The sequence below is a fragment of the Myotis myotis genome, unplaced genomic scaffold (genome assembly GCF_014108235.1).
Source record: "Myotis myotis isolate mMyoMyo1 unplaced genomic scaffold, mMyoMyo1.p scaffold_m19_p_21, whole genome shotgun sequence".
Classification (NCBI taxonomy): Eukaryota; Metazoa; Chordata; class Mammalia; order Chiroptera; family Vespertilionidae; genus Myotis; species Myotis myotis.
Genome location: NW_023416326.1, coordinates 2,926,115 through 2,950,898, shown reverse-complemented (window position 1 = coordinate 2,950,898; position 24,784 = coordinate 2,926,115). Strand labels below are relative to the sequence as shown.

The window sequence follows — 24,784 nt, the reverse complement described above, 5'->3', positions numbered from 1 at the left end:
AGGCCCAGTGCACGAATTCGTGCACCAGTGGGCTCCCTCGGCCTGGCCTGCGCCCTCTTGCATCCGGGACCCCTTGGGGGATGTCGGACTGTCAGTTTCGGCCCCATCCCTGGAGGCCAGGCTGAGGGACCCCACCGGTACATGAATCCCTGCGCTGGGCTCTAGTATGCATATAAGATCTTTGGTTAATCTCTTCCTGCCATCCTCCCGCCCACCTTCCCTCTGAGATTCATTAGTCTGTTCCATGTTTCCATGCCTGTGTGTTGAGCATCTGCCTCCTGGTGGTCAGTGTGCATCATAGCTACTGGTCGAGTGTTTGAGTGGTTGCTTAGGCTTTTATATATATATAGATTATTGCAATGAAGACACTATTTGCTAGGTCTATTTCTAAGAGTGTCAAGCGCATTATCCTTCTGAATATCCACTACAGACTTTGAAGTAGATGCTGTCATTTTTTTTTTAAGATGAGAAAACTGAGGCTTTAGGGTGTTGGAGTAGCTTTCCCAGAAGCCCTCATCCAGGCCTAGGAATCAGAACCTGCATTAAAAAAAGATCCCAGATGACTGAAGTGCCTAGTAAAGTTGGAGAAACACTGCTTTATTTTACAGAGTTCTTGTTCATGATCCCTACACAGCCCTGCCTCTCAGGGGAGTCTATGATAAACGCTTTGTTAAGAGGACTAGCTGACTCTGATGTGAATTCAGGTCATTGAAAATAGACTTTCTCTTGGTTATATGTCCTAATTTTGTAGATTTCAAATTCGTTATTTCTGCATTTTCCGTTTTTTTTCAGCTGAGGGTTCTGAGATCATCTTGGGTTTTTTTGTTTTTAAATTTAATCTTTGTCGTTGAAAGTATTACATCGGTCCTCCTTTTCCCCCATTAACCTCTTCCAGCCCACTCCTTTCTGCCCCCCGCTCAGGCCCTCACCACCCCATTGTCCGTGTCCACAGGTTATGCATATATGCATACAAGTTCATTGGTTGATCTCTTCCCACCCACCCTCCCCTGCCTTCCCTCTGAGGTTCAACAGTCTGTTCATGCTTCTATGACTCTGCGTCTATGAAGGACCACTTTTTAAATCTCAGGCTGCAAATGATCAAATGTGAAGTTGTTATTTTACAGAGACCCAGCTGATTTCCTAAACTATTGCAAATCTTACTTGTTGACTTACCCAGCTCTTAAGACTGGTAAAGCGCCTGCCATTCAGGGCAGTGGGAACACTTGGGAAGGGGTGGTGTGTGGAAATGGTGGATTTTGAAGTTTTATAATGTACAACCCCAGAGCTCTTTTCAAGCCCTTCTTGAATACTTTATATAATGACTTGATTTGTTCCTCGTTTAGGATTAAACAACGTGTTACTAAGCTTACCGTTGGCGTTCAAATGGACATTTCCCCCCTTTTCTTTCTTGAGCAGGTTGTCAAGTTATTAAGCAACAAAAGATCGCAAGCGGTTGGAATATTAATGTCTAGCCTTCACTTGGATATGAAAGACATACAACATGGTAAGTCTGAACATAAACATTCAGCTTTTGAATAGTACTGTGTGGGCTGAGGACCATGCTGTGTGGTGGTAAAATGATTTCAGACTTAGAGGTGCCGTGTATATTGAGGTTGGTATGTTTCCCCCAAGTGCTCCCAAACGTCCTCTCATGCTTGTTGCTGAAACATTTACTATTCATGTGACTTTCCTGTTGTTTCTGTCTCAATGATTCCCATGAGACATGTCTAGTCTGCATTAATATACATTTATTTATTTATTTTTAATATATCTTTATTGATTTCAGAGAGGAAGGCAGAGGGAGAGAGAGAGAGAGAAACATCAGTGATGAGAGAGAATCATGGATCAGCTGCCTCCTGCACGCCCCCCAGTGGGAATCGAGCCTGCAACCCCTGCATGTGCCCTGACTGGGAATGGAAACTCGACCTCCGGGTTCATAGGTCAACGCTCAACCACTGAGCCACGCCGGCTGGGCAATAAATATTTAAATTTTAATTCCTTAGAAGTACTAGCCTCACTGTCCTCTTTAACGAATGAGATTATACCTGAGGTGTTGCTTCTAGTTGCCATCGTCAAAGAGTGAGTGACTGATAAGCAGTGGTGAGAGGTGGGGACAGTGGGCATGTCTCAGCCATTGAGAATACCTGGAGAAGACGGTCCACAGGGGAGAAAAATAGGTTGAGACTCGAGTCTCAGGTATTGGATGAAGTAACCTACAGAAGAGGAGGTAAACCTAGGATTTTCCAATAGATCCATTTCAACCCCTGTAAGAATTACAAGGAAGCTTTATATATATATATTTGACTTCAGAGAGGAAGGGAGAGATGGAAATATCCACCATGAGAGAGAATCATTCATTGGCTGCCTACCAGGAAGCTGGTTTGGATTGTTGTTGTTTTAGGACTGCTCTGATGATTAGAGATGATGCCCAGACGCCTGGATTGCCATATTAAGGGATAAAATGAAAACTCAAAACTGATTATTTATCTCCGATGTCTTAAAAACACTGGAAGGGTGATGGGGTGTGTGCTTCCGGTCCTCCTGTTCCCAGACCATGAGATGCTCAAAGAATCACTGAAGCAGATTACGATGGATAACATTTTAGGACGGAGAACTGGTCTCTCTCCTTTCAGTTATATGGGACGACGTATGGGTCCACCACTGAGCTCTTCTACGCATCGACAGATTGAATTATCTTTTCTAATAACCATCAAAGATGGTTTCAAAGGATTCTTGCCTACTTATATTATTGTTCGTGGTCAAGACACATGGAAACAGTAATATCAGGACTGCTTGTTATTTCTTTTATGTTGTTGTTTTAATTTATGTCTTTAACCAGGCTTCTACAACATTATTTACATTTGGAATCAGGGTGATTTTTAACATTTTTCTAAGTGACTTTAGTGCCAATATTTTAATAATTGAATTCTACCCTCCAGTGCACAGGTATTCCTATGCCTTATCCTCCGATCACATCGGTGCCGAGAGATATTGGCCAAAGGTGAATAGAGGAATTAAATTTATATTCAGAATGTCCCTTAAGCTGCCCAGAGCCTTCGACTAGATTTAAAGCAGATTGAATTGTTCAGTGGAATGCCAGTTTACCTATTAAAGAAATGTGGTTTCCAGTACAACACAGACCTTATAAATCATGGAAACGTTGAACCGGCTTCCTAGCCTGCCCCTCTGTGAATGCGGATTGTCTTTGTTTGGCTGAAACGATTGTGTGGAATAATTCATAAATAGCACCAGCTTGGCATGCCTCGTCAATTGATGAGTAACTCTTAATCACGATTTCAGTTTTATTAAACTGTTTTGATGGCGAGGAGACTTCCTCGAGCCGGAGCGTTGGGGGTAGTCGTCACAGAGCAGGACGCCAAGTCTGGCGCCAAGAAGTACTTGGCGTTTCAAAAGCTGGCAGATGGAGCCTAGTTAAGTCATAGAAGGAAATCTGAAAATAATGACACGGTCTTTTCCTTCAGTCAAATATTCAAGCCGGGCTGAGTTAATAATGAGAACCTTATGAACAAAAGGAGCCCGCCTCCCATCTGTGTCTGTGGTAAAGCCAGCGAGAGTTCATTGAAAAATTTGCTAGCTTAACATGCAACGCTAACAATAACATAACATGGATGTCAGTAGTTTAAGGGTCACACTGAATTATGCATAAACTTTATCCCATTAGGACGTAAAGTGATTGCTTGAGTCACTTTGAAATCCTGCACACGGTTTTCTAAAAAATAAAATAAAATAAAAAAATGGTTGCCTTAAAAGCTTGAAGAAGCAAGCAGTGTGCATTCAAGGGATACCGCCTTGTTCTGCCTCAGTGTGTTGTCTGGAATTGTGGTTGACGTGCGTGACTCACCTGCGGCCTCCAGAATAGACTAAACTTGACTGCTCTCAGGATATGCGCCCGGAGAGAAGTAGCCACAGAATGTAGCCAGGCCTCCGAAGTCATCTTACAGAAGAGCAAACCAAGACCTTTTTTTGGTGGTCGGGCGTCTTTGTCAAGGTCACGCAGCTCTTCGGTGGAACAGACCGGATGTGCACCCGGCCCCTTAACCAACCCGCCCTGTTCTTTGCACTCAGATGAGCCACTTCCCCAAGGTTGTGCTTTCGCTATAGCATCAGTTTCTCTAAAACAGTGGTTCTCGACCTTCCTCATGCCGCGACCCTTTAATCCAGTTCCTCATGTTGTGGGGACCCCCAACCATAAAATTATTTTCGTGGCTACTTCATCACTGTCATGTTGCTACTGTTATGAATCGTCATGTAAATACCTGATAGGCAGGATGTATTTTCATTGTGACAAATTGAACATCATTAAAGCATCGTGATGAATCACAAAAAACAATATGTAGTTATCTATGTGTTTTCCGATGGTCTTAGGCGACCCCTGTGAAAGGGTCGTTCGACCCCCAAAGGGGTCGCGACCCACAGGTTGAGAACCGCTGCTCTAAAACAAGGCAAATGGAGTACTGTTCAGAGGAGTTAGTCTCTCTCTTTCTCTTCTTCCCCATTAAAACTCTAGAAAAGCTTAGAGTCGAATTGACTTTATGATGCTTGTGTGTGGAAGTCCCCTGTTAGAGTCACTAGCATGGAAGGCGTGGTTATATGAGCAAATCTTAGAAGTTGAGCCTGGCTACAGCTTGGACTACACTTTATCCACAAGGAGAGCGATTTGTGTTGGAAACTTGCAAGGCCAAGGTCTCCCAGCCCTGTGGTCTCTTCATCATTGTCTCTGCGCGGTGGGTGTCAGCCTCATTCCATGGTCATCCCTGTTGGCTCTGAGTGGCACGCGACGGGCGCGGTGAGGAGGAGATTGGCTTTGTTGGTGAAATGAATCCTGGGGACAGACATGAGTAGAATCTAAGTACAGACATGGACAGGTGCTCGTATGTATGGCGTTGACGTTATTTTCCTGATCATGAAAACCAGTTTCTAGCTATGAGTGTAAAGTAGAAGAATACTTCTTTAAAAATTAACCTATAAATACCCTTTCTGAACTACAGGAGCATTGGGGGTTGCTATGGCAACTCTTTCCCCAGGTATTGATGTTTCTCTCTCCCTCTCCCTCTCCCTTTCTCTCTGAAATCAATAAAAATGTATTTTTTAAAATGACATCAGAGAAACCCTAATGTTTGCAACTCCCCCCCCCCCGGATTTAACTGCCTCTGGACAATGAAACATTAAACTAATCTTTGCATGCATGTATATACATCACAAGGGAAAAAAGAAAACCCTTCGCTAACTGAACACACGGCCAAGTCTGACTTACACGCACCAAACAGCGCATTGCATTTTTTTTTGCACATATTAGCCACATGTTGAGTTAAGCAAACCACAGAATTATTCCAAGGGGATCATGCTGATTATCACGGCTGCTTGTTAGCTTTGTCAGATTTTGAAGTGTTTTGGAAAAGTAGTCCCGAGGCATGGGCTGGGAGTCAGTCATCTCTGTCATACGACGAAAGGATTAACCGCAACGGGTCCAGTTTCGGCGTGTGAGTGCTGATCTTCTTAGCCATACGTTGTAAGTTCCCCATGACGTGTTCTTTATTTCTTGATGCATTTTTCACTTCCAGGGACTGCACTGCTCGGCCCCTTCCCCTGCTTCAGCATGATTGCCGATATGTAAATGCTGAGGCAGGGGTTCTCAACCTTCCTAATGCCGCGACCCTTTAATATAGTTCCTCATGATGTGGTGACCCCCAACCATAAAATTATTTTCGTGGCTACTCCATAACTGTAATGTTGCTACTGTTATGAATCGTCATGTCAATATCTGATAGGCAGGATGTATTTTCATGGTTACAAATTGAACATCATGAAAGCATAGTGATGAATCACAAAAACAGTATGTAATTATAGATGTGTTTTCTGATGGTCTTAGGCGACCCCTGTGAAAGGGTCGTTCGACCCCCAAAGGGGTCGCGACCCATAGGTTGAGAACCGCTGTGCTAAGGTATAATATGCTAAGGAAGCTACTTAACTGCTTGTTTAGATGAAGTACTTTCAAAAGGGAATTTAAAAAAAACAAACCCAACCATAATTATAATCATCGTGTTTGTAAAGTCAGGCTTTCTGTGTTGGCTTTCCTTCCAAGTCAGACATGTTTGTATAGAATGACTCCCCCCAAAAAGTAGGATTATTATCTGGATGCGAGTCACTTTGGCATCAGACATGTGCAGATTCTGTACTGATGCAGCCATAGACATGCTGGCATGAGCAGTGACATTGGACACGGCTGCCCTTCTAGAATATGTGTTAGAAAACAGTGGCGGATGGGACCCCCCGAGCCAGGGCCCCACTTCCAGAGAGACTCGCTGAACTGTTTTACAAGAGCGTCAATGTTTACCTAAGCAAGAAGGTGAAGTCTCCTTTGCCCAATAAAGGACATTGCTCAGGACTGGTTTATGGAAAACACGCAGCAGACAGCGGACATTTTATACAAAGTACAGTGCGTTGTTTGAAACTCTTTGCCCATCTATACACTCCGCGTAACATAAACACTCCCTGGGAATATGCCAGCCTTTCTCTCTGCCCCCTTTGTTCCACACCCTAGATTTTGTCACCTGCCAAAGTCAAGTAACGCTTATCTAAACAGTGGAGATAAGCCCCGAGTTGTACCCGTTTGGTCAAATCAACAAAGCTCTCCCAAACCAGAAATGAAATACAATATCGCTAGATTAAACAGTCTACAATGGCAACCATGTTTGCATTTAAAGATTTTATTCCGCAAGGATCCCAGTCTTGGGCTCCATCCCCCACCCGCCCGCCTAGACAAGGAGGCGACGTACAGACTCAAACAAAATGCATTTGTTCTCTCACAGTTGAACTCGTACAGCTCTTATAAACAAGACCCATAGGTGTACGAAGCCTACTGACTAATCAGTAACGGATGTCCCTACCCTTGTGTAAGCAAGTATGCTTGAGATGTACCAGTGGCGGGCTGGGATGAGATTAATTTTGTTTCCACCGTGAAAGCCTTTCTTTATATAAATCCTGGAATTTGAGGACAGTGGGCGATGGAAATCCTGCAGGGGAGATGGAGGAGTTTTACTGCTTTTGGTTGTGGTGGTTCTGATGATTGGTCTCTGTGTCGGAGGCTTTGTGCAGAAGGCTTGATCCTTGGCCGTCCTGGCCCAGAAGTGGGAGAGGCAGAGCTGATGAGAAACCAGGAGTCCCTGTCCCCGCCCCCACTCCATCGAGCTCTTTGACTTTGGGTTCAGTGGAGTATTATCTGGGTTCATTACTTGTTGGGCAGCCACCGAAGTCTTTATCTTTTGTTCTTGCCTCATGGGTGACTCAATTCCCCAGCTTCTGGCCTAAGGTAGTAGCGGTCTGTCTGGCTGTGTGCTGGGCCCCAGGTTGGGAAAGAGGGCTGGCTAGAGGTGGGGGTTCTCTGGTCAACATGCAGTCTGCAGGGGATCCCCATTTTTTAAAATATATATTTTTGTTGACTTCAGAGAAGAAGGGAGAGGGAGAGGGAGAGGGAGAGAGAGATAGAAACATCAATGAATGAGAGAGAATCATGGATCGGCTGCCCCCTGCACGCCCCACACTGGGGATCTAGCCCACAACCCGGGAATGTGCCCTGATTAGGAATTGAACCGTGACCTCCTGGTACATAGGTCGACTCTCAACCACTGAGCCACACCGGCCAGGTGGTCCCCATGTTTTCAGTGCAGTGCTCTGGCCAACAATGGGGCTTGATGTTTCTTTGTCCAGAGACTTTGTTTTAATTTCTCAAGAAAACAAAGCAGACAGAGCTGGGGAGGGCATTTTGGGAATGGAGAGGTAACTGACTGCTGGCACCCCCACCACACCCCCTACCAACACTGCCAGTCCTTGCCTTCCGGGTTGGTTCTGGGTGTTCCCACCAACAGCTGCGGATTCGTCATTTTAGGGCAGCGGAACCAGGTCCAACTAGCTGTCCTGCTTTGTGGCTGTCATCACCTCTTTTCTCTTTTAGTCCTTATGACTTCCGTTCTGCAAAAAAATCTCTTCACTGTTGCGTTCTGGTGGAACTTGAGGGAAGAGCAGGACGGGATGCATGCATGTGGTCGGGCATCTTCACCGAAGATGCTTCCCATCAAAATGCACACATCGCACTTCAAAGCAGATGCAGCCACTTGAAAGGCAGGGAATGCTACCAGGATGTGGCCCATCTGTGGGTCACTCTGCTTCGAGGATGGGGTCCCACCTGCCGATTCCCTTCCCCGTGTCTCCCGCTTGCACCAACTCTGCATCCACTTGTAATTATTTGTTGATGTCTTTCTTCCTCACCTATTGTGACCTTCTCTAGATAGGAGGGCATAAGCTCCATACCCAGAAGGTGTTTTATATTCTATTTAGGAAGGGGAGAAATATTGTCAGAGAAATTGAATAGCAATTCATGGCTGTTTGTTCCATGGACGTCCCCCCAAAAGGTGCAATAGACATGAACTTAACCCATATCCTTTCCCCGACTTGGATGTATCCTGACAGGCTGCTTTCAGTTCCTTAAAGAGAGCTCTCAGATGACGTTTATTTCTCCACGGCTGGGATGTGATGACAAGCCTGGAAGTGCAGGGAATGAGAGAGGCTTCTGATCTCTGCTCCTTCAGATGAGTTTCTGCTCAAACAAAGGCCTTCGCTTCTCAGCGATTTGCAAGGCTCACTTCATCTTTGCTTCCCCTGTGGCTTCTGAATCCCATGTGGGGTCAGGATGGTTTCTCTCAGCCTCTGCACTCTCCCCCACCCTGCCGAGGAGGAGAGGGGCATGAACTGGAGCTACGGGCTCATTTGCACTCATTTGGTGTTTAAGCGTCTGCGGATGCGGTTCCCTTCCCATGGACCCCAACCAAAATGAGTGTGGATGAGTTCACTGTGGGTGCTGGTTTAGCTTCCCATGTTGCTATTGGTACAACTGAAACGCTCCTTGTTCCTTTTGCCAAGAATGTTTTCAACGTAGGGTGTCTAAAATCTCTCAAACAAGATACTGATTTGGAGAGAGATTAGTAAGATTTTTAAAATATATTTTATTGACTGCAGAGAGGAAGGGAGAGGGTGTGAGAGATAGAAACATCAATGATGAGCGCGAATCATGGATTGACTGCCTCCTGCACGCCCCACAGGTGGTGGAGACGGTTAGATATCAGGGCCCACTGTGTACCATGGCCCTCTAGTGCTGGTTGCCAGGTGATGATGTGACATTACATATTATTATCTTGTGTTTTATGGTTTGAACCGTGAAGGTAGCTAGAGTGAAAGTATGGCATGCACATACCTTCCAGGATGGCATGCACACAGCAAACACGCAGAAAACATGGGTTGTTATTGTTTTTATTATTATGGCCCCTTCAACTTTCATATATGAAAAATATCTTACTGCCCAGCCGGTGTGGCTCAGTGGTTGAGCGTTAACCTATGAACGCTCACGGTTCGATCCCCGGTCAGGGCACATGCCCGGGTTGCGGGCTCGATCCTCAGTGGAGGTGGAGGGGTGTACAGGAGGCAGCCATTCAGTTATTCTCTCTCATCATGGATGTTTCTATCTCTCTCTTTCTTAATCTCTGAAATCAATAAAAATATATATTTTAAAAAGAAACACATCCTGTATTTCTGGTGATGAAGAAGGTGGCTGTGGAGAACACTAGCAGCAGAGACCAGGTGTCAGGGAATGGGATATAGATGTAGGACTGTCACCTGCTCCTGTACCTGGGTGTACAATGTCATGTGACCAGCACACAACTGTTTCTTACATTGTGTCTATCATCCCTGGTTGTCCCGAGTTGCTCTCTATGTGATTCATTTTATGTACTGCAATATTTTTAAATCAAAAGAAAATAGATTTTTTTTTTGGTTTGGGTATTTTATTTTGAGACATTTCTAATATCAGGTAGAATTAACTATTTGAGTGTTAAAATAGGCGATTTCACTCTTCACTTTGTAACAACATGGTTTAGTGGAAAGCGTATTGGATCTAAGAGAGTGGGTACCAGTGGATTCATGAAGAAAAGTGCTATTGCCCTGGCCAGTGTGGCTCAGTTGGTTTGGTGTCATCCTGTGAACCAAAAGGTAGCTGGTTCGATTCCCTGTCAGGGCACATGCCCAGGTCGTGGGCTTGATCCCCAGTAGGGGGTGTGCAGGAGGCAGCCTGTCGAAATTTCTCTCTTCTCTCTCTAAAAATCAATAAAAAAATCTTTTTTTTTAAAAGAGCTTTTATGGTTGCAAGTTTTGATGGTGGAAAGCAAATGTTTAATTCTGAACCTAATTTGAATCTAGCACCTTCTCAGCTCTGTCTCTGTTCCCTACCCAATCTGTTCACAAATAATATACATTTTAAAATTAATTACGTAAATCATTCCAAGGCTTCTTGAATGATCCCTTTTGTTATAAATGGCTTATTCTCCCCCACATGATGAGCAGATGCTACAGACAGGAATTATCCTCAGAGAAGCTCAGCGCCTTGATCGAAGACACACAGCACGTTGATCGGAAAGCCAGGAAGAGTACTTCTTCTTCCTTACCACATCCTCGGCATTTTAAAAAGTTTTAGGCCAAAACATAAAACTGCTGTCCCTTTAATCTTGGAGTGATCATTAACACACGGTCATTGACGGAGTCGTTTAGGGAGTGCAGAAATCTCCCCATGTTTCAATCCTGGAAAGTTAGCATGCCTTACACATAAATGAATGATCTTTTCACGTGTAAGAGTTTTCTCTCCACACCTCCTCCGTCCTTGCACCCTTCCACATAAAACAGAGCAGATGCTTCTTGGTCCAATTGAAATAACATTTATTGATCTATAACTATGGGAAAGTAATTAAAGCCGCTTTACAGACCTGCTGGGGAATGGATGGGTGGAAATGTGATGAATCCCAGGCAACGATGGGTGTTCCTGAATGTCTTAGAGCCGAGACTGGGAAATACGTGTGAAATACTTGGCCTCTGATCCGAGGTATAATCACATTAGCATGTGCTTGAATGTTAGAGAATAAAATGATATGAATTAAAGATTCATTACTGAATTTTGAATTTATTTATGCTCTGCAATCTAAAGCTAATGCTTAATAGTTTAAATACGAAGTAAAAAAAAAGACAGAGTATAATTAAACAGCCAGTAGCTGTATACCAGACTGTACATTTTGTTTTAATAGTTCTTCGTTCAGGCCAAGAACGCCAACCCTTAATAGATGCAGTTGGAATTGTCCCCTTGGTATGTGAGGGCACTAAAATAGGAATAGAAAAAAAAAAAGAAACTTGTTTAAATTTGGGTTAGAATAGATAATAAGACTTATTAGAGCCGAAACCGGTTTGGCTCAGTGGATAGAGCGTCGGCCTGCGGACTGAAAGGTCACAGGTTCGATTCCGGTCAAGGGCATGTACCTGGGTTGCAGGCATATCCCCAGTAGGAGATGTGCAGGAGGCAGCTGATCGATGTTTCTCTTTCATCGATGTTTCTAACTCTCTATCTCTCTCCCTTCCTCTCTGTGAAAAATCAATAAAATATATTTTTTTAAAAAAAAGACTTATTAGAGACAGAAGAGTTGATTGAACTTGTACGAAAACTTGAAGAGGGAAGTCATATTAACCAACCACATGCCAGATCCTTTTACTGGTTACTGCCTTTGGTCCCCACACAACCCAAAACATTGCCAGTATTTTCTATGACTTCCTTCTCCCCTTGTCCCCATAAAGAAACGAAAGCTCGTCAAGGGAAGTAACTGGAAGTAACGTAGCAGCAAATAACAATTGGAACTTAAGCGCAGTTAAGTTTGATTCCATGGTCTATGTTGCTTCCACATCAAAAAACTATTCCATGAAAGTCATGTTCCCTTTTGAGGGAATGGAGGGAAGATCACCTTCATACAATCTCAAATTCTCCTCCCAAAGAAAGTTGAAATCTAGGAAAGCTGACATTGCTGAGTACCGGTTTTCTTGAATCCTTTACTAACTGAAAAATTTTACCCACATGCATATCCTATATAATAAAAGCCTAAAATGCTAAGTGTCCGGTCGTCCATTTAACCAATCCAAGTGTAATATGCTAAAGGTGCTCAAACACTTGCTATGATGTGCACCGACCACCAGGGGGCAGATGCTCAATGCAGGAGCTGCCCCCTGGTGGTCAGTGTGATCCCATAGAGGGAGCTCCACTCAGCCAGAAGCCTGGCTCACAGCTGGCAAGAACAGCGGCGGTGGCAGGAGCCTCTCCTGCCTCCGTGGCAGAGCTAAGGATGTCCGACTGACAGCTTAGGCTGTCAGTCGGACATCCCCCGAGGGCTCCCGGACTGCGAGAGGGCACAGGCCAGGCTGAGGGACCCCCACCCCCTATGAGTGCATGAATTTCATGCACTGGGCCTCTTAGTATTTATATAAAACCCTTCCCGTGGCCATTGCTAGAAATCTGATGAATAGAAACAAAAGGAACTTGTTTAACTTTGGGTTAGATAATAAGGCTTATTACACTTGGATTGGTTGAATGGACGACCGGACACTTAGCATATTAGGCTTTTATTATATAGGATATGCATGTGGGTAAAATTTTTCAGTTAGTAAAGGATTCAAGAAAACCGGTACTCAATAAGGCTCATTTCTAACTACTCTGTATGTTGAACTTTGACAAAACCTTGAAGAGGGAAGTAATCCTTGATGAAGGTGGTCTCCACTCATAACCAGGTTGCAGCTTTGCCAGGCAACTGCGAGAGCTCCTGTTCCAAATTGTTGTTACTCTAGTAATTGGTAACCAGCCCAGTGAGCTGGGATGGCCACTGAGTTTTAAGAACCACTTTGACATTCGTTGAGGACGTGAGTGAATGCGTTCTCTTATTGCCTTAATTTTATCAGTTGAAACTGTACCACCTACCTAATCACAGATTCTAAGAGAGGGAGTCCTAGAAGACGCCACTAAAAAATTAGTAACGTGAGTTTCAGCCTGAATCCTGATTTCCAAAATGGTAAAATGTGCTTTTGATATTGAGGAAATAGAGCCCGTCAATACCCTCAACCCTTCTCAAATGGCATATTTTACCCTTACTTCTGGAACTCTCTGGAACTCTCTCATTGAATCCCTTCATCTGCCAATATTTAATCTTCCTGAATTTCAGCTACTTAAGCATGATTCTATGGTTTTGTCAAAACAGTTGATTCCCATGGAATCGTGTTAGCATCTCTCAAGTGTTAAGCCAGTTATGGGAAAATTTTATGGAGCTGCTTTCTATTGAGATTTTCTGTGAATGATTAAAAACTGAGGTTTGCCTGGCTGGTGTGGCTCAGTGGTTGAGTGTTGACCTATGAACCAGGAAGTCATGGTTCAGTTCCCAGTCAGGGCACATGCCTAGGTTGCGGGCTTGATAACCAGTGTGAGGCTTGCAGGAGGCAGCCAATCAGTGATTCTCTCTCATCATTGATGTTTCTCTCTCTCACTCCCTCTCCCTTCCTCTCTGAATTCAATAAAAACGTATTTTTAAAAACGAGGTTTCATGGGTTAGAAACTTGTGGACTTGCTGAGGGCCATATACCTATGGTTAGGACGATACATCACTGGTCAGGACCATATGGCTTTTATTAAGATATTCTTCAGTACCTGATACTGCATGAGTTTAAAAGATGAGAAACCTCCGTACAATCACAAGTAAGGCTTTGTGTGGGGAAAACCTGTAGGACTAATACTATGTTTTAGGATGATGGATGAAGTCAGAAGACAGTTGTCTCTTTGATGAGTTTTGACTTGAGTATGAATGATTTCATTGTGTTTCTTTTACTGGTTCCGAAGATGAAATGGTACACGAAGTTGAGTTCTAGCATTTCTTTCATAGTTTTCCCCATCAATCTTTTGCTAAGTCATCAGAGGAATGTAGAAATACCTCATTATTAGCTAATGAATTTTGAAGACCAACCTTTGGCTTCACCATAAGGTTTTTTTGTTTTTGTTTTTTTTTTAAGGGATAGACTCTGTACACCTTCAAAGGGAGTCATTTCATACATGAACTTGCTATCTTTATTTGGGTTTTCTGCATTTTGATATATTATTTATAGCCACATTACTTCCATGAAAATCATTTGTTAATCCCTTTAATTTTTGAAATGTAGTCAAAGGTAGTTGGAGCAGTGTTTTTACTGATTTGAAACACAGTTTGTCCTATAAAGTTGCCCTATGTAGTCTAAGGTCTGAAAAGATTGGTCTGAGAGTCTTAAATTCTTAGATTGATATTTGAGGCGTAATATTTTTGGAAATGGAGATAGTGGAATAGTATTAGGATGGGAGTATCATGTTCTATTTGCTATGATATTTTTTGGTGAATCATGGGCCCTCTTCCCAGCTTCGAGCAGAAAAGCTAAATTATCTTGGTTAGAATTCCCATCCATCATATGCTACAGTTTCCTACTTGCTTTTCTTAATTCCTTCTTGGGATGTTGCCAGAATCAACAAGAAACTGTCCCTTGAGCTTTAAGCTTTGAGAGAAAAGTCATTGTAAAATGCCTCCGTTATCAAGACAAATACAACTAGTTTGTGATTATCCACTTTGTGATTTTCCTTCCAGAAATATTTAATTCTACAAGAGCTACGCTGGTTACTTGGCACAAATTGGATCAGGACCTCATTTCTAACTACTCTGTATGTGGGTAATACAGAATGCTTTGAATGAACCTGTGTCCAAACTGAGTTATACAACACACCGATTCCGAAACGCAGTACAACTCTCAGGCCACAAAATGCATTTAAGAACATACTCCCATTTTTGATGATCCATTCCGCTTCTCCCTCAGATAAACATGGGTAGTTTGTATATTAAGTGTGGATTTTAAAAAAAATTTCTTGATTAAGGCATTACAAATGTGTCTTTATCCCCCCATGGTCCCCTCATCCCCCCCAAAGAGTGGATTTTTAAGGAAGCACCTGTGCTCATCTCAATACCATAATCAAAGAATTGTTCTTTTATTAGAACAACTTAAAAAATGTATCACAGGAAATGCACCTGTCGTTTCTACATCAAACCCACCAGTTGAGGGATTGGAGTCAACCGTTTCCTGTGTCGGCAGATAGAGCATTGATCAGTGTAAAACGGGGATGTGACAGTAACAGGAGTGATCGGTCTGATTTTCTGCTATGAAGCAAGTTTTTCAAACCTAGGCAGTTAGTCCTGGAAAGACACTCACTGTTTAGCTTTGACTTTGGACTGGGCCCTATCCATGAGGGTTTGTATTTGTGGAGCAAGTGAGAGCTCAAATTTGTACACCCGCCCTCCCCCATTGAAATCCCTTGAGCTTGGTCTTTGCAGTGGGGCAAATGAATGCATTGCAGTGAGTGCCTTACCCTCACTGACTGCTGGGCCATGAACACTATTCTGGTCACCACAGCTCAAGATGGCCAGACCTCACAGCCCTAGCCAGTTTGGCTCAGTGGATAGAGCATCGGCCCGTGGACTGAAGGGTTGTGGGTTCGACTCTGGTCAAGGGCACATACTTCGGTTGTAGGCTGGATCCCCAGCCCCAGGAGGGGCGTGTGCCAGAGGCAGCCAATCCATGTGTCTCTCTCACATCGATGTTTCTCTCTCTCTCCGTCTCTCCTTCTCTCTTCCACTCTTTCTAAAAATCAATGGAAAAGTATCCTCAGGTGAGGATCAACAACAACAGCAACAAAAAAACAGACAAATAAATAAACAATTAATGAAAGAAGAAGAAAAAGTGGCCAGACATCTTTTCACAGCTGGCTGATGGCATTTATATGCTTTCTTTTTTCTTTCTTTTTTCTTTTTTTACAGCTGTTGTGAACTTGGACAATTCTGTGGTTGACCTGGAGACTCTTCAAGCACTTTATGAGAATGTGAGTAATAGAAGGAATTGGAAGTGTGAGTATATAATACGTACACACTACTTGTCACTGTACACAGCTAGGCTTGTTGCTTTAAGAAGGAAATCTGCCCTAGCCGGTTTGGCTCAGTGGATAGAGAGTCGGCCTGCGGACTGATGGGTCCCGGGTTCGATTCCTGGTCAGGGCACATGCCCAGGTTGCAGGCTCCATCCCTAGTAGGGGGCGTGCAGGAGGCAGCCCATCAATGATTCTCTCTCATCACTGATGTTTCTATCTCTCCCCCTCCCTTCCTCTCTGAAAACAATAAAAATATATTAAGAAGGAAATCTGATCTGGGTGCATTGTATGTATGTAAGTATAGGTTTGGCAAAATGCTTTCTAGAAACGCACGGAACAAGTGAGTTAGAAGCCAGTCTCTCTGGTAAGGGCCAGAAAAGTTGGGGTGCGAGATTTCCAGGCCAACTCCTTCACTTCCCCGGGCGGAAGCTGGGAGCTGGAATTTGCTGTGGGCTCATGGTGTGCCGAGCCGGGAGGGGGAGCTGTGGCAAGTGCCTGTAGTCTTGTTGCAACTGTTGCTCTGTTCTCGGCAGCCCCCAGGGGACCAGTGAATGTTGGTTCCCGTCAGCTCCCAGAGACAAGCAAGTTAGCAGCTAGATCCTTGGGTGTAGGAGCCAGAAAAATCGTAGTAGCTAGATGCGCAGTTCAAACTCTTCACTCCTCAGGGAGAAGCTGTCTGTGAGGGAGAAGCTGTATGTGAGGGAGAAGCTGGGTATGAGGGAGAAGCTGTCTGTGAGGGAGAAGCTGTATGTGAGGGAGAAGCTGGGTGTGAGGGAGAAGCTGTATGTGAGGGAGAAGCTGTATGTGAGGGAGAAGCTGGGTGTGAGGGAGAAGCTGTATGTGAGGGAGAAGCTGTGTGTGAGGGAGAAGCTGTGTGTGAGGGAGAAGCTGTATGTGAGGGAGAAGCTGGGTTTGAGGGAGAAGCTGGGTGTGAGGGAGAAGCTGTATGTGAGGGAAAAGCTGGGTGTGAGGGAGAAGCTGGGTGTGAGGGAGAAGCTGGGTGTGAGGGAGAAGCTGTATGTGAGGGAGAAGCTGGGTGTGAGGGAGAAGCTGGGTGTGAGGGAGAAGCTGGGTGTGAGGGAGAAGCTGTATGTGAGGGAGAAGCTGTATGTGAGGGAGAAGCTGTATGTGAGGGAGAAGCTGTGTGTGAGGGAGAAGCTGTGTGTGAGGGAGAATCTGGGTGTGAGGGAGAAGCTGTATGTGAGGGAGAAGCTGGGTGTGAGGGAGAAGCTGGGTGTGAGGGAGAATCTGTGTGTGAGGGAGAATCTGGGTGTGAGGGAGAAGCTGTATGTGAGGGAGAAGCTGGGTGTGAGGGAGAAGCTGGGTGTGATGGAGAAGCTGTATGTGAGGGAGAAGCTGGGTGTGAGGGAGAAGCTGTATGTGAGGGAGGAGCTGGGTGTGAGGGAGGAGCTGGGTGTGAGGGAGAAGCTGTATGTGAGGGAGAAGCTGTATGTGAGGGAGAAGCTGTATGTGAGGGAGAAGCTGGGTGTGAGGGAGAAGCTGTATGTGAGGGAGAAGCTGTATGTGAGGGAGAAGCTGTATGTGAGGGAGAAGCTGTATGTGAGGGAGAAGCTGTATGTGAGGGAGAAGCTGTATGTGAGGGAAAAGCTGTATGTGAGGGAGAAGCTGTATGTGAGGGAGAAGCTGGGTGTGAGGGAGAAGCTGGCTATAAAAGGACCCCTCCCAGTCTCATGGCCTGTGCCTGTGGTGGAGATTATGACAAGGGTCTGCCTCAGCTTTTCCTACAAGTTTCTTTTCTTTTTTTAAAAAAATATTTTTTTTATTGATTTCAGAGAGGAAGGGAGAGGGAGAGAGAGATAGAAACATCAATGATGAGAGAGAATCATTGATCGCCTGCCTCCCGCACACCCTCTACTGGGGATCGAGCCCGCAACCCGGGCATGTGTCCTTGACTGGAATCGAACCTGGGACCCTTCAGTCTGCAGGCCGGTGCTCTATCCACTGAGCCAAACCGGCTAGGGCTTGTCACTCTTTCTGATGTGCGTCTTGCTCATGTGACGGCATCTGAAGAAGGGAAAAGTGGCCTGTGCACACTTGGACTTGGCTTGGGTTCTCCTGGGAAATGTTTCAAAGTTTACCGTGTTGTCATAACTGTAATCATTCTGTTCAGGTCTGAAAGGTATCTGAGGGGAATCTTAATTTGGCCTTTATTGTTTACTAATGGCATTGCAGGGAACATTTACATTTTGTCTAGAAAAATTTTATCTAGAAAAAAAATAAACGGGATTGTAGTGTTTAAACTCAGTTTGTTGTTATTAAATATATGAGGACTAATCTTATTTAGCATTCCACTGCTTATCCTGGAGGGCAAAATAACATAACTAACCTGAAACCTTTCCCATAAATACACGCTTTTTTTTTTTTTTTTTTTTTTTTGCCAGATGCTTGCATGCATGTCATTGGACTGTTTGAAAGCAGTCGCATTTGATCTCTGGGTAACAGATGGAAGTATTTGCTACACAAACCTTATTTAGAATATCAACTTTTTCCCCCTCCCCTAATTGCATATGTTTGGCAGCGGCCTTTCTCTTCTAGATGTGAATGAATGTGGGGCAGCCTCCAAATCTAAACATACCCTAATTTCAAAAAGCGCAATCCCGAGCTCCCGATTCCTGTTTCCTGAGGAGTTAAAACCCGGTGAAACGACACAGTTACTAAATACACTACATCCTTCTGAGCTTTCAGAACCAAAAATCTTTCCGGTTCTCGCAAGGTTATTGACTGTTATTGAGTTCACATAGTAAAGACTCTTTATAAGCAGTTTATAACATGCCCAGTTGATTTGACATATCTTTTGCTTCTGATTTTTAATATACCTGTACTAGAGGCCCGGTGCATGAAATTCCTGCACGAGTAGGCCTTCCTTCCCCTGGCAGCTGGCACCGGCTTCCCTCTGGCACCTGGGACCTGGGCTTCCCTCCGGCCACTGGTTTTGTCTGGAAGGATGTCCGGAGGGACATCTGGTCTAATTAGCATATTACACCTTTATTATTATAGATTCTATATGGCAGGTGGTTCAGGCAGGCAGTTCTGGTCTCCCAGCCCAGCTTTGGTGAGGCGGCTCCGGCAGCTCTCTGCTGCTCTGGGGTTATAGCTCAGGCTGGGGAAATACAATCTTACAAGGAAGCTGCATGTGCCCTCCATGGAAACAGAGGTGAGGCTGGCTTAATTGGAGAAGAGGTCCTGTCCCAGTCCCTGATTGGTCAGTTTTCATGACAACGAGGGCTCCATAGTCTCACAGTTTGATTGGTCCAGAAGCAAGGTCCTTAGTGTTCATAATGGAGTCACTCTGATTGGTCAGTGAAGATGCAAACGAGGATTCAGTTGCACAACTCTGATTGGACAGGGAAGGACAGTTGAAATAAGATCCTAGGAACTCTCTTAGAAGGGTTGGTTGACTCAGATGGCAGGAGCACAGTACAGCTTTTCCCTGAAGCACAGATCGCGGGAGAGACCCCTGGTTAGCCATGACTCTGAGACTCTGTTGGTAAATGTGAACCCAAATAGCCACCAGGAGGCCTTTGTAACAGGCACATTCATTCTCAGCGTCCACAGATGGGAAGATGCCTATGCCAAATTTCACACTTCCCCGAGAAATTCTGGTCCGACTACTGACCTAAGAAAGACCACGGGCCTGTCTTTACTGTGTATTGACCTGAAACTAAGAGATATCCAAGATTTCTAGTATTTGGAAAGAGAGGAGGGGAGCAGCGAAAAAATCTATTGCTGTGTTCACATTCTTTATAAAGTAGATGGAGACTGAATTCTTTGCAGATAAAAATGATTTGGGGAATGACTTTTATGTTTAGCTCCAGCTTTGATCCCTGCTGCTATTTTTGTCCTTGGATTTTAGCTCTAAATGCAAACCTTGTTGGATAATGGAAACACTTGTTTGCTACTCCTTGTAACGACGCTGCTTTTGGTCCCGAAGGAGGTCTCCCCTCAGAAGAACCTGAATTGCACATCCTTGCGTGTGGTGTTGAGAGATCATCACCCTGTCTGTCTCTACCAGCCATTGTTTTTATATTAACTGTATTCTTCCGTGATGTGCCTCTGGCTTCTTTGAGCACATTCGCACACTTTTTAGCTCAGTGGAGTACAGAGAGTATTTCTTGGCCATTTGCTCTTTAATAACTATTCAGCTCTCGTGGGAGGACTGTCTCTCCTGACACGTGTGTACTAAACATTTCCCAGTAATTTTCCATGATGGCAGGGGAGCAGCAGAGAAATAGTGCAGTTGGCTAGTAACCACGGTAAATTATTCCATCCCCACGCCATAAATGTACGAGATACCTCCTGTAAATCCCCCCCCCCTTTTTTTTTCCTGCTGATGCTCTGGGAATGTACGTACGGCTAGGAATATTATAGCTCATGTAGAATACTTTCAGGGTTGGCTTGTGTATGGTCATATTAGGTAGAGATTTCCAACGGTAGTAAACGTTGATTGTTTTATAAGTACAAGCCAAGAGCCTTGGATTTTACTAAAGCTTGGGTCACGACTTGAAATTATGCACGAACAGTAATAACATTGCATGCTTTTGACATATTAGCTGGAGAGGATAATTACCTTTCCTCCTGGAGGCCCATGATTGCGACAACTAAAATTTAATGTGCAATAAAGTTATTAAAGAAATAAATAGCCAAGTCTTTTTTTAAGGATATAAAACGCCTATCAACCTTATTTAGGAGGTTGAATGATTCCAGATGGCATCTCATGAGTGTTTGGTCCTGAATTTCTTTTTGTTTACTTGCATGTTTGCCAATATATGGTCAAGTGCTCAAGGTTTTAGGTCCCTGAAGAGCAGCTGTTCAGCCCTTAGACATACAACGTTAGATTGCTGTGCGTGTGAGGCTGCCATTTTTTGAATTCCCCTCAGCCCTGGGCATTTAAAGATATTCCAGTTATTCATTGTACCTGGAGAAGAAAGATCTGTGCGGTTGTAGAATGTGAATCTATGGATCATAAAAAGTGTATCTCTTGAAAAGCTAGTTTTCAATATTAGAGGAAGTCTGAGTCAACAAATAGTATGCAGACCAGCCAGAAACTCTTTAATGTGTAATGTTCACAAGGATAATTTAAATTGTCCTTTAAATAATGCAAAAGCATTGCCCCTTAAAGTTGCTAAGAGATTCCCTGTCCAACACAATAAAAGCTGTTTCATTCATAACATACCTGACATACAGATTCCCTGTTCCCCTGTCCCCAAGTCAAATGGTGGATGTCAAGTATGCAACCAAATAATTGCAGGCTGATGTCATTAGTGCTGGGATAGAATTGTGTGGAAAGAGCAGAAGAGTTGCTGAAGAGCCAACATTATTTGACCTTGCGGGAACCAGCATAATCTTCATAGTTGGGCAATGTTTGGGGCTATTCTTACATAGTAAACGGTAGGCAACATGTTTGAGAGAAGAGTTGAAAACACATTCCCAGAAGATGGAGCAGTTGGATCAAAGGCATAGATGTGAAAAACTAGAATGTATTTTGGGTGAGAAAGTCTGTTTCCGGAAAGTAGTACATAGGGGAATTGGAGTTGGAGTTAGACATGGATAGATCAGATTATTTTTTTTTTGTTATGGAGTGGTATGAGTTCCTTATGTATTTTGAATATCAACTACTATTTGGATATATTTTTTGTGAATATACAAGGGTGGGAAAAAGTAGGTTTACAGTTGTTGATATGGAAAATAATGCAATAATTAATAAATAATACAAGAAATAAACTCTGTTTCGTGTACTCGTGACTATAAACCTGCTTTTGCCCACCCACTATTCTCCCATTCACTTGGTTGTATTTTTGTTTCGTTGGTTGTATTTTCCTTTGCTGTACAGAAGCATTTTAGTTTGATGATGTTCCATGTGTTTATTTTCGCTTTTGCTTTCCTTCTTCAAAGAGAAATATCCAAAAAGATATTACTAAGACAAGACTACAAATAAAACACCTCCAAAATCTCCATAAAGAAGAATAGACTTGTGATTCTCCAAGTCTACAAAGTCTTGTGCCTCCTGTTAAAAATGCAGACCCTCACTTATAAAGAAGCAAACTACGCTGATAAAATTTTAGCTTGATATTATCAAAGGTTGGGAAAGAAAAGAAGCATGAAGCCTTTTATTGTATCCAAAAGAAAACTCAGAAGTATCAAAACCTTTTATTTTCACTCCATGACTTAATAATTCAATTGTATTTTGCTTTCCCCTAAGGAAAAATATCCATAAACAATGATTGAAATGGGTAAATAAATACATTTTTCCCCTGTAACAATCTTAGAACAACCGTAGGATTAAATTGAATTTCCTTGATTCCTTAATGAGAAATACCACTTTAACATGAAAGTCTTGCCTTCTGGAGGGGATTATAAACAGCTCAGAGAGCAAGAGAAGAACGTATTGTTTTAAAACATGCTTGAATAAATAAGTGTTTTGCAGATTACTGATAGTCAATAACACTATTTGGAAGATTTGGAGATGATCTGGTTTCCATTAAACATATTTACACTTTCGGATGCCTCATGAATAATGTCAAGCTTTCCTACAAAGGGATGCTAAGAAATATGAAAATACTAGAAGCCCGGTGCACGAAATCCGTGCACAGGAAGGGTCCCTAGGCCTGGCCCGCGATCAGGGCTGATCTATGAGGCGACCAGTGGGGCGATCGAGGTACTCCCACTGGCACCTACCTTGGCTGGCCTGGGGCCTGTGGGCTGGGGGCAGCTCCTGCATTGAGCGTCTGCCCCCTGGTGGTCAGTGCCGTCATAGTGACCAATCGTTCTGCCGGTCACTCCGCTGTTCTGTCTATTTGCATATTAGGCTTGTATTATATAGGATCTAGTTTTGCTGTACTAAGATCATCCTTATCTAAGGGACTCAGTTGACCCGATCTTGCCTTTTGATTTGCAGAGAGCACAGTCGGATGAACTGGAAAAAATTGAAAAGCATGGCCGGTCCTCCAAAGACAAGGAAAGTGCCAAGTCCCTGGACAAGCCCGAACAGTAAGCATCTCTTAGGACCGTGCAGCGGGCATCCAGGCCTGGGCGGGCTCACTCCCTTTGGAAAATGCAGGATCTTTTGTTCATCGTTGTTATGTGTGATATGAGCTTGGACATCTCTGTTTCTCTGAGTTACATCTTTTCCTCTGTACGTGGCTTTTTTCCCTTAGGTTCTTGTATGAGCTGTCACTAATCCCCAACTTTTCCGAGCGGGTCTTTTGCATCCTGTTCCAGTCCACGTTTTCGGAAAGCATTTGCTCGATCCGTCGCAAACTTGAATTGCTGCAGAAGTTGTGTGAGGTGCGTTGTGGTGTGTGGAGAGCGGGCGCTGGGATTCTGATGATTAGTTGTGTTCAGGCACGTTCACATTTCAGAAGAGTTTGATTTCTGAACTAAGAACTCAACAAATTTGAAGGCTAGCCGGCCCACGGAAGAGAACATGTTATGTCTGAGCTTTGAGAACAAAAGCTAAAGTGCACATAGGACCACAATGCTTGAATGTGGCCATTGCTGATCTTTTCTTTCTTTCTTTCTTTTTTTTTTTTAATGTTTTTATTGATTTCAGAGCAGGAGGGAGAGGGAAAGAGAGACAGAAACATCAATCATGAGAGAGACTCATGGATCGGCTGCCTTCTGCACCGCCCCCTACTGGGGATCAAGCCCACAACTCAGGCATGTGCCTTTGACTGGAATTGAACCTGGGACCCTTCAGTCCACAGGCCGATGCTCTATCCACTGAGGCAAACCGGCTAGGGCCAGAATCATTACTTTTCATGGCCCTCAAATACATCGAACTCCCTATTAAATGTTATTTGAAGGCATTTTATGTACTTTCTGTCGTATTTGGAAGGGTCCCTCATAACACGTATTGATTCCAACCAAAGGATTTAGGATCAGCTGTACGACTCAACAGAAGGTCAATCGTCTTCTGAAAACAAAGAGTACGTTTTTGGCAGAAATTAGCAATATGAACATTTAAAACAGTTTGTCGCAAACCGACAGTACCAATTGTTGTGGTTGAAAAGTAGTAATAAGGTCTTAAAGGCACATTTTCAGAGGATGGGACATGCAAAATCAGGTTAAATGATGAGTTTTGGAAGACGTGAGTATGGATTTTTCAGGGATAAACCTAAATTTGGACATTAATCCTTGGAACTATGTTTCAGTTTCCCGCCACTATGCCATACGTTCGTGTTGCTGCTGAGGTGGGTACCATTAGGCTGGCAGCAAGGACATTATTTTGTAGTAGCTGTCACCGTGTTGCCGTATTTGTTTCACAGAAATGGCCTAGATTTCTTCCTCTTGGAGACACTCCTCTTCAAATATGGTAACGGCCAATAATAAAGTTTGGATGTCACTCCACATGACCAGTGTCAGATGAATATCTGCCACTGACTTAAGAAAATTCAAGCAAAACTTAGTATCTGAGAGAAATGGCTCTTCATTCTGCTTACAGACTTTGAAAAATGGCCCCGGGGTGATGCAGGTGCTGGGTTTGGTCCTGGCCTTCGGCAACTACATGAATGGCGGGAACAAGACTCGGGGACAGGCCGATGGGTTTGGGTTAGACATTCTTCCGAAGCTGAAAGACGTCAAAAGCAGTGTAAGTATTTTGTGTGAATGAATGTAGGCAAATTGAGGATCGGAGTGTGTGTATGTGTGTTTTACAATATATTTTTATTGATTTCAGAGAGGAAGGGAGAGGGAGAGAGATAGAAACATCCATGATGAGAGAGAATCACTGATTGGCTGCCTCCTGCACACCCCACACTAGGATCGAGCCCACAACCTGGGCATGTGCCCTGACCCCCGTGACCTCCAGCTTCATAGGTTGACTGAGCCATGCCCATTGAGCTGGTTATACAAGCCAGTTGTATAAATGTTTCTTTAAGTTCCAAGGTTAAACATTTCTTTATGGTTCCG

The 24,784-nt window shown here is 43.8% G+C and overlaps 1 protein-coding gene across 1 annotated transcript in view; it reads left to right on the top strand.

Annotated features, from left to right (window-relative positions):
• The window catches only part of FMN2 (formin 2), a 127,445-nt gene that overhangs the window by 46,607 nt on the left and 56,054 nt on the right, over positions 1-24,784 (top strand). Inside the window, exons 7-11 of the mRNA XM_036355152.1 lie at positions 1,417-1,504; positions 15,750-15,811; positions 22,773-22,864; positions 23,032-23,161; positions 24,318-24,464. Of these exons, the coding sequence (XP_036211045.1) occupies positions 1,417-1,504; positions 15,750-15,811; positions 22,773-22,864; positions 23,032-23,161; positions 24,318-24,464 (519 nt within the window). The remainder of the gene's footprint in view (positions 1-1,416; positions 1,505-15,749; positions 15,812-22,772; positions 22,865-23,031; positions 23,162-24,317; positions 24,465-24,784) is intronic.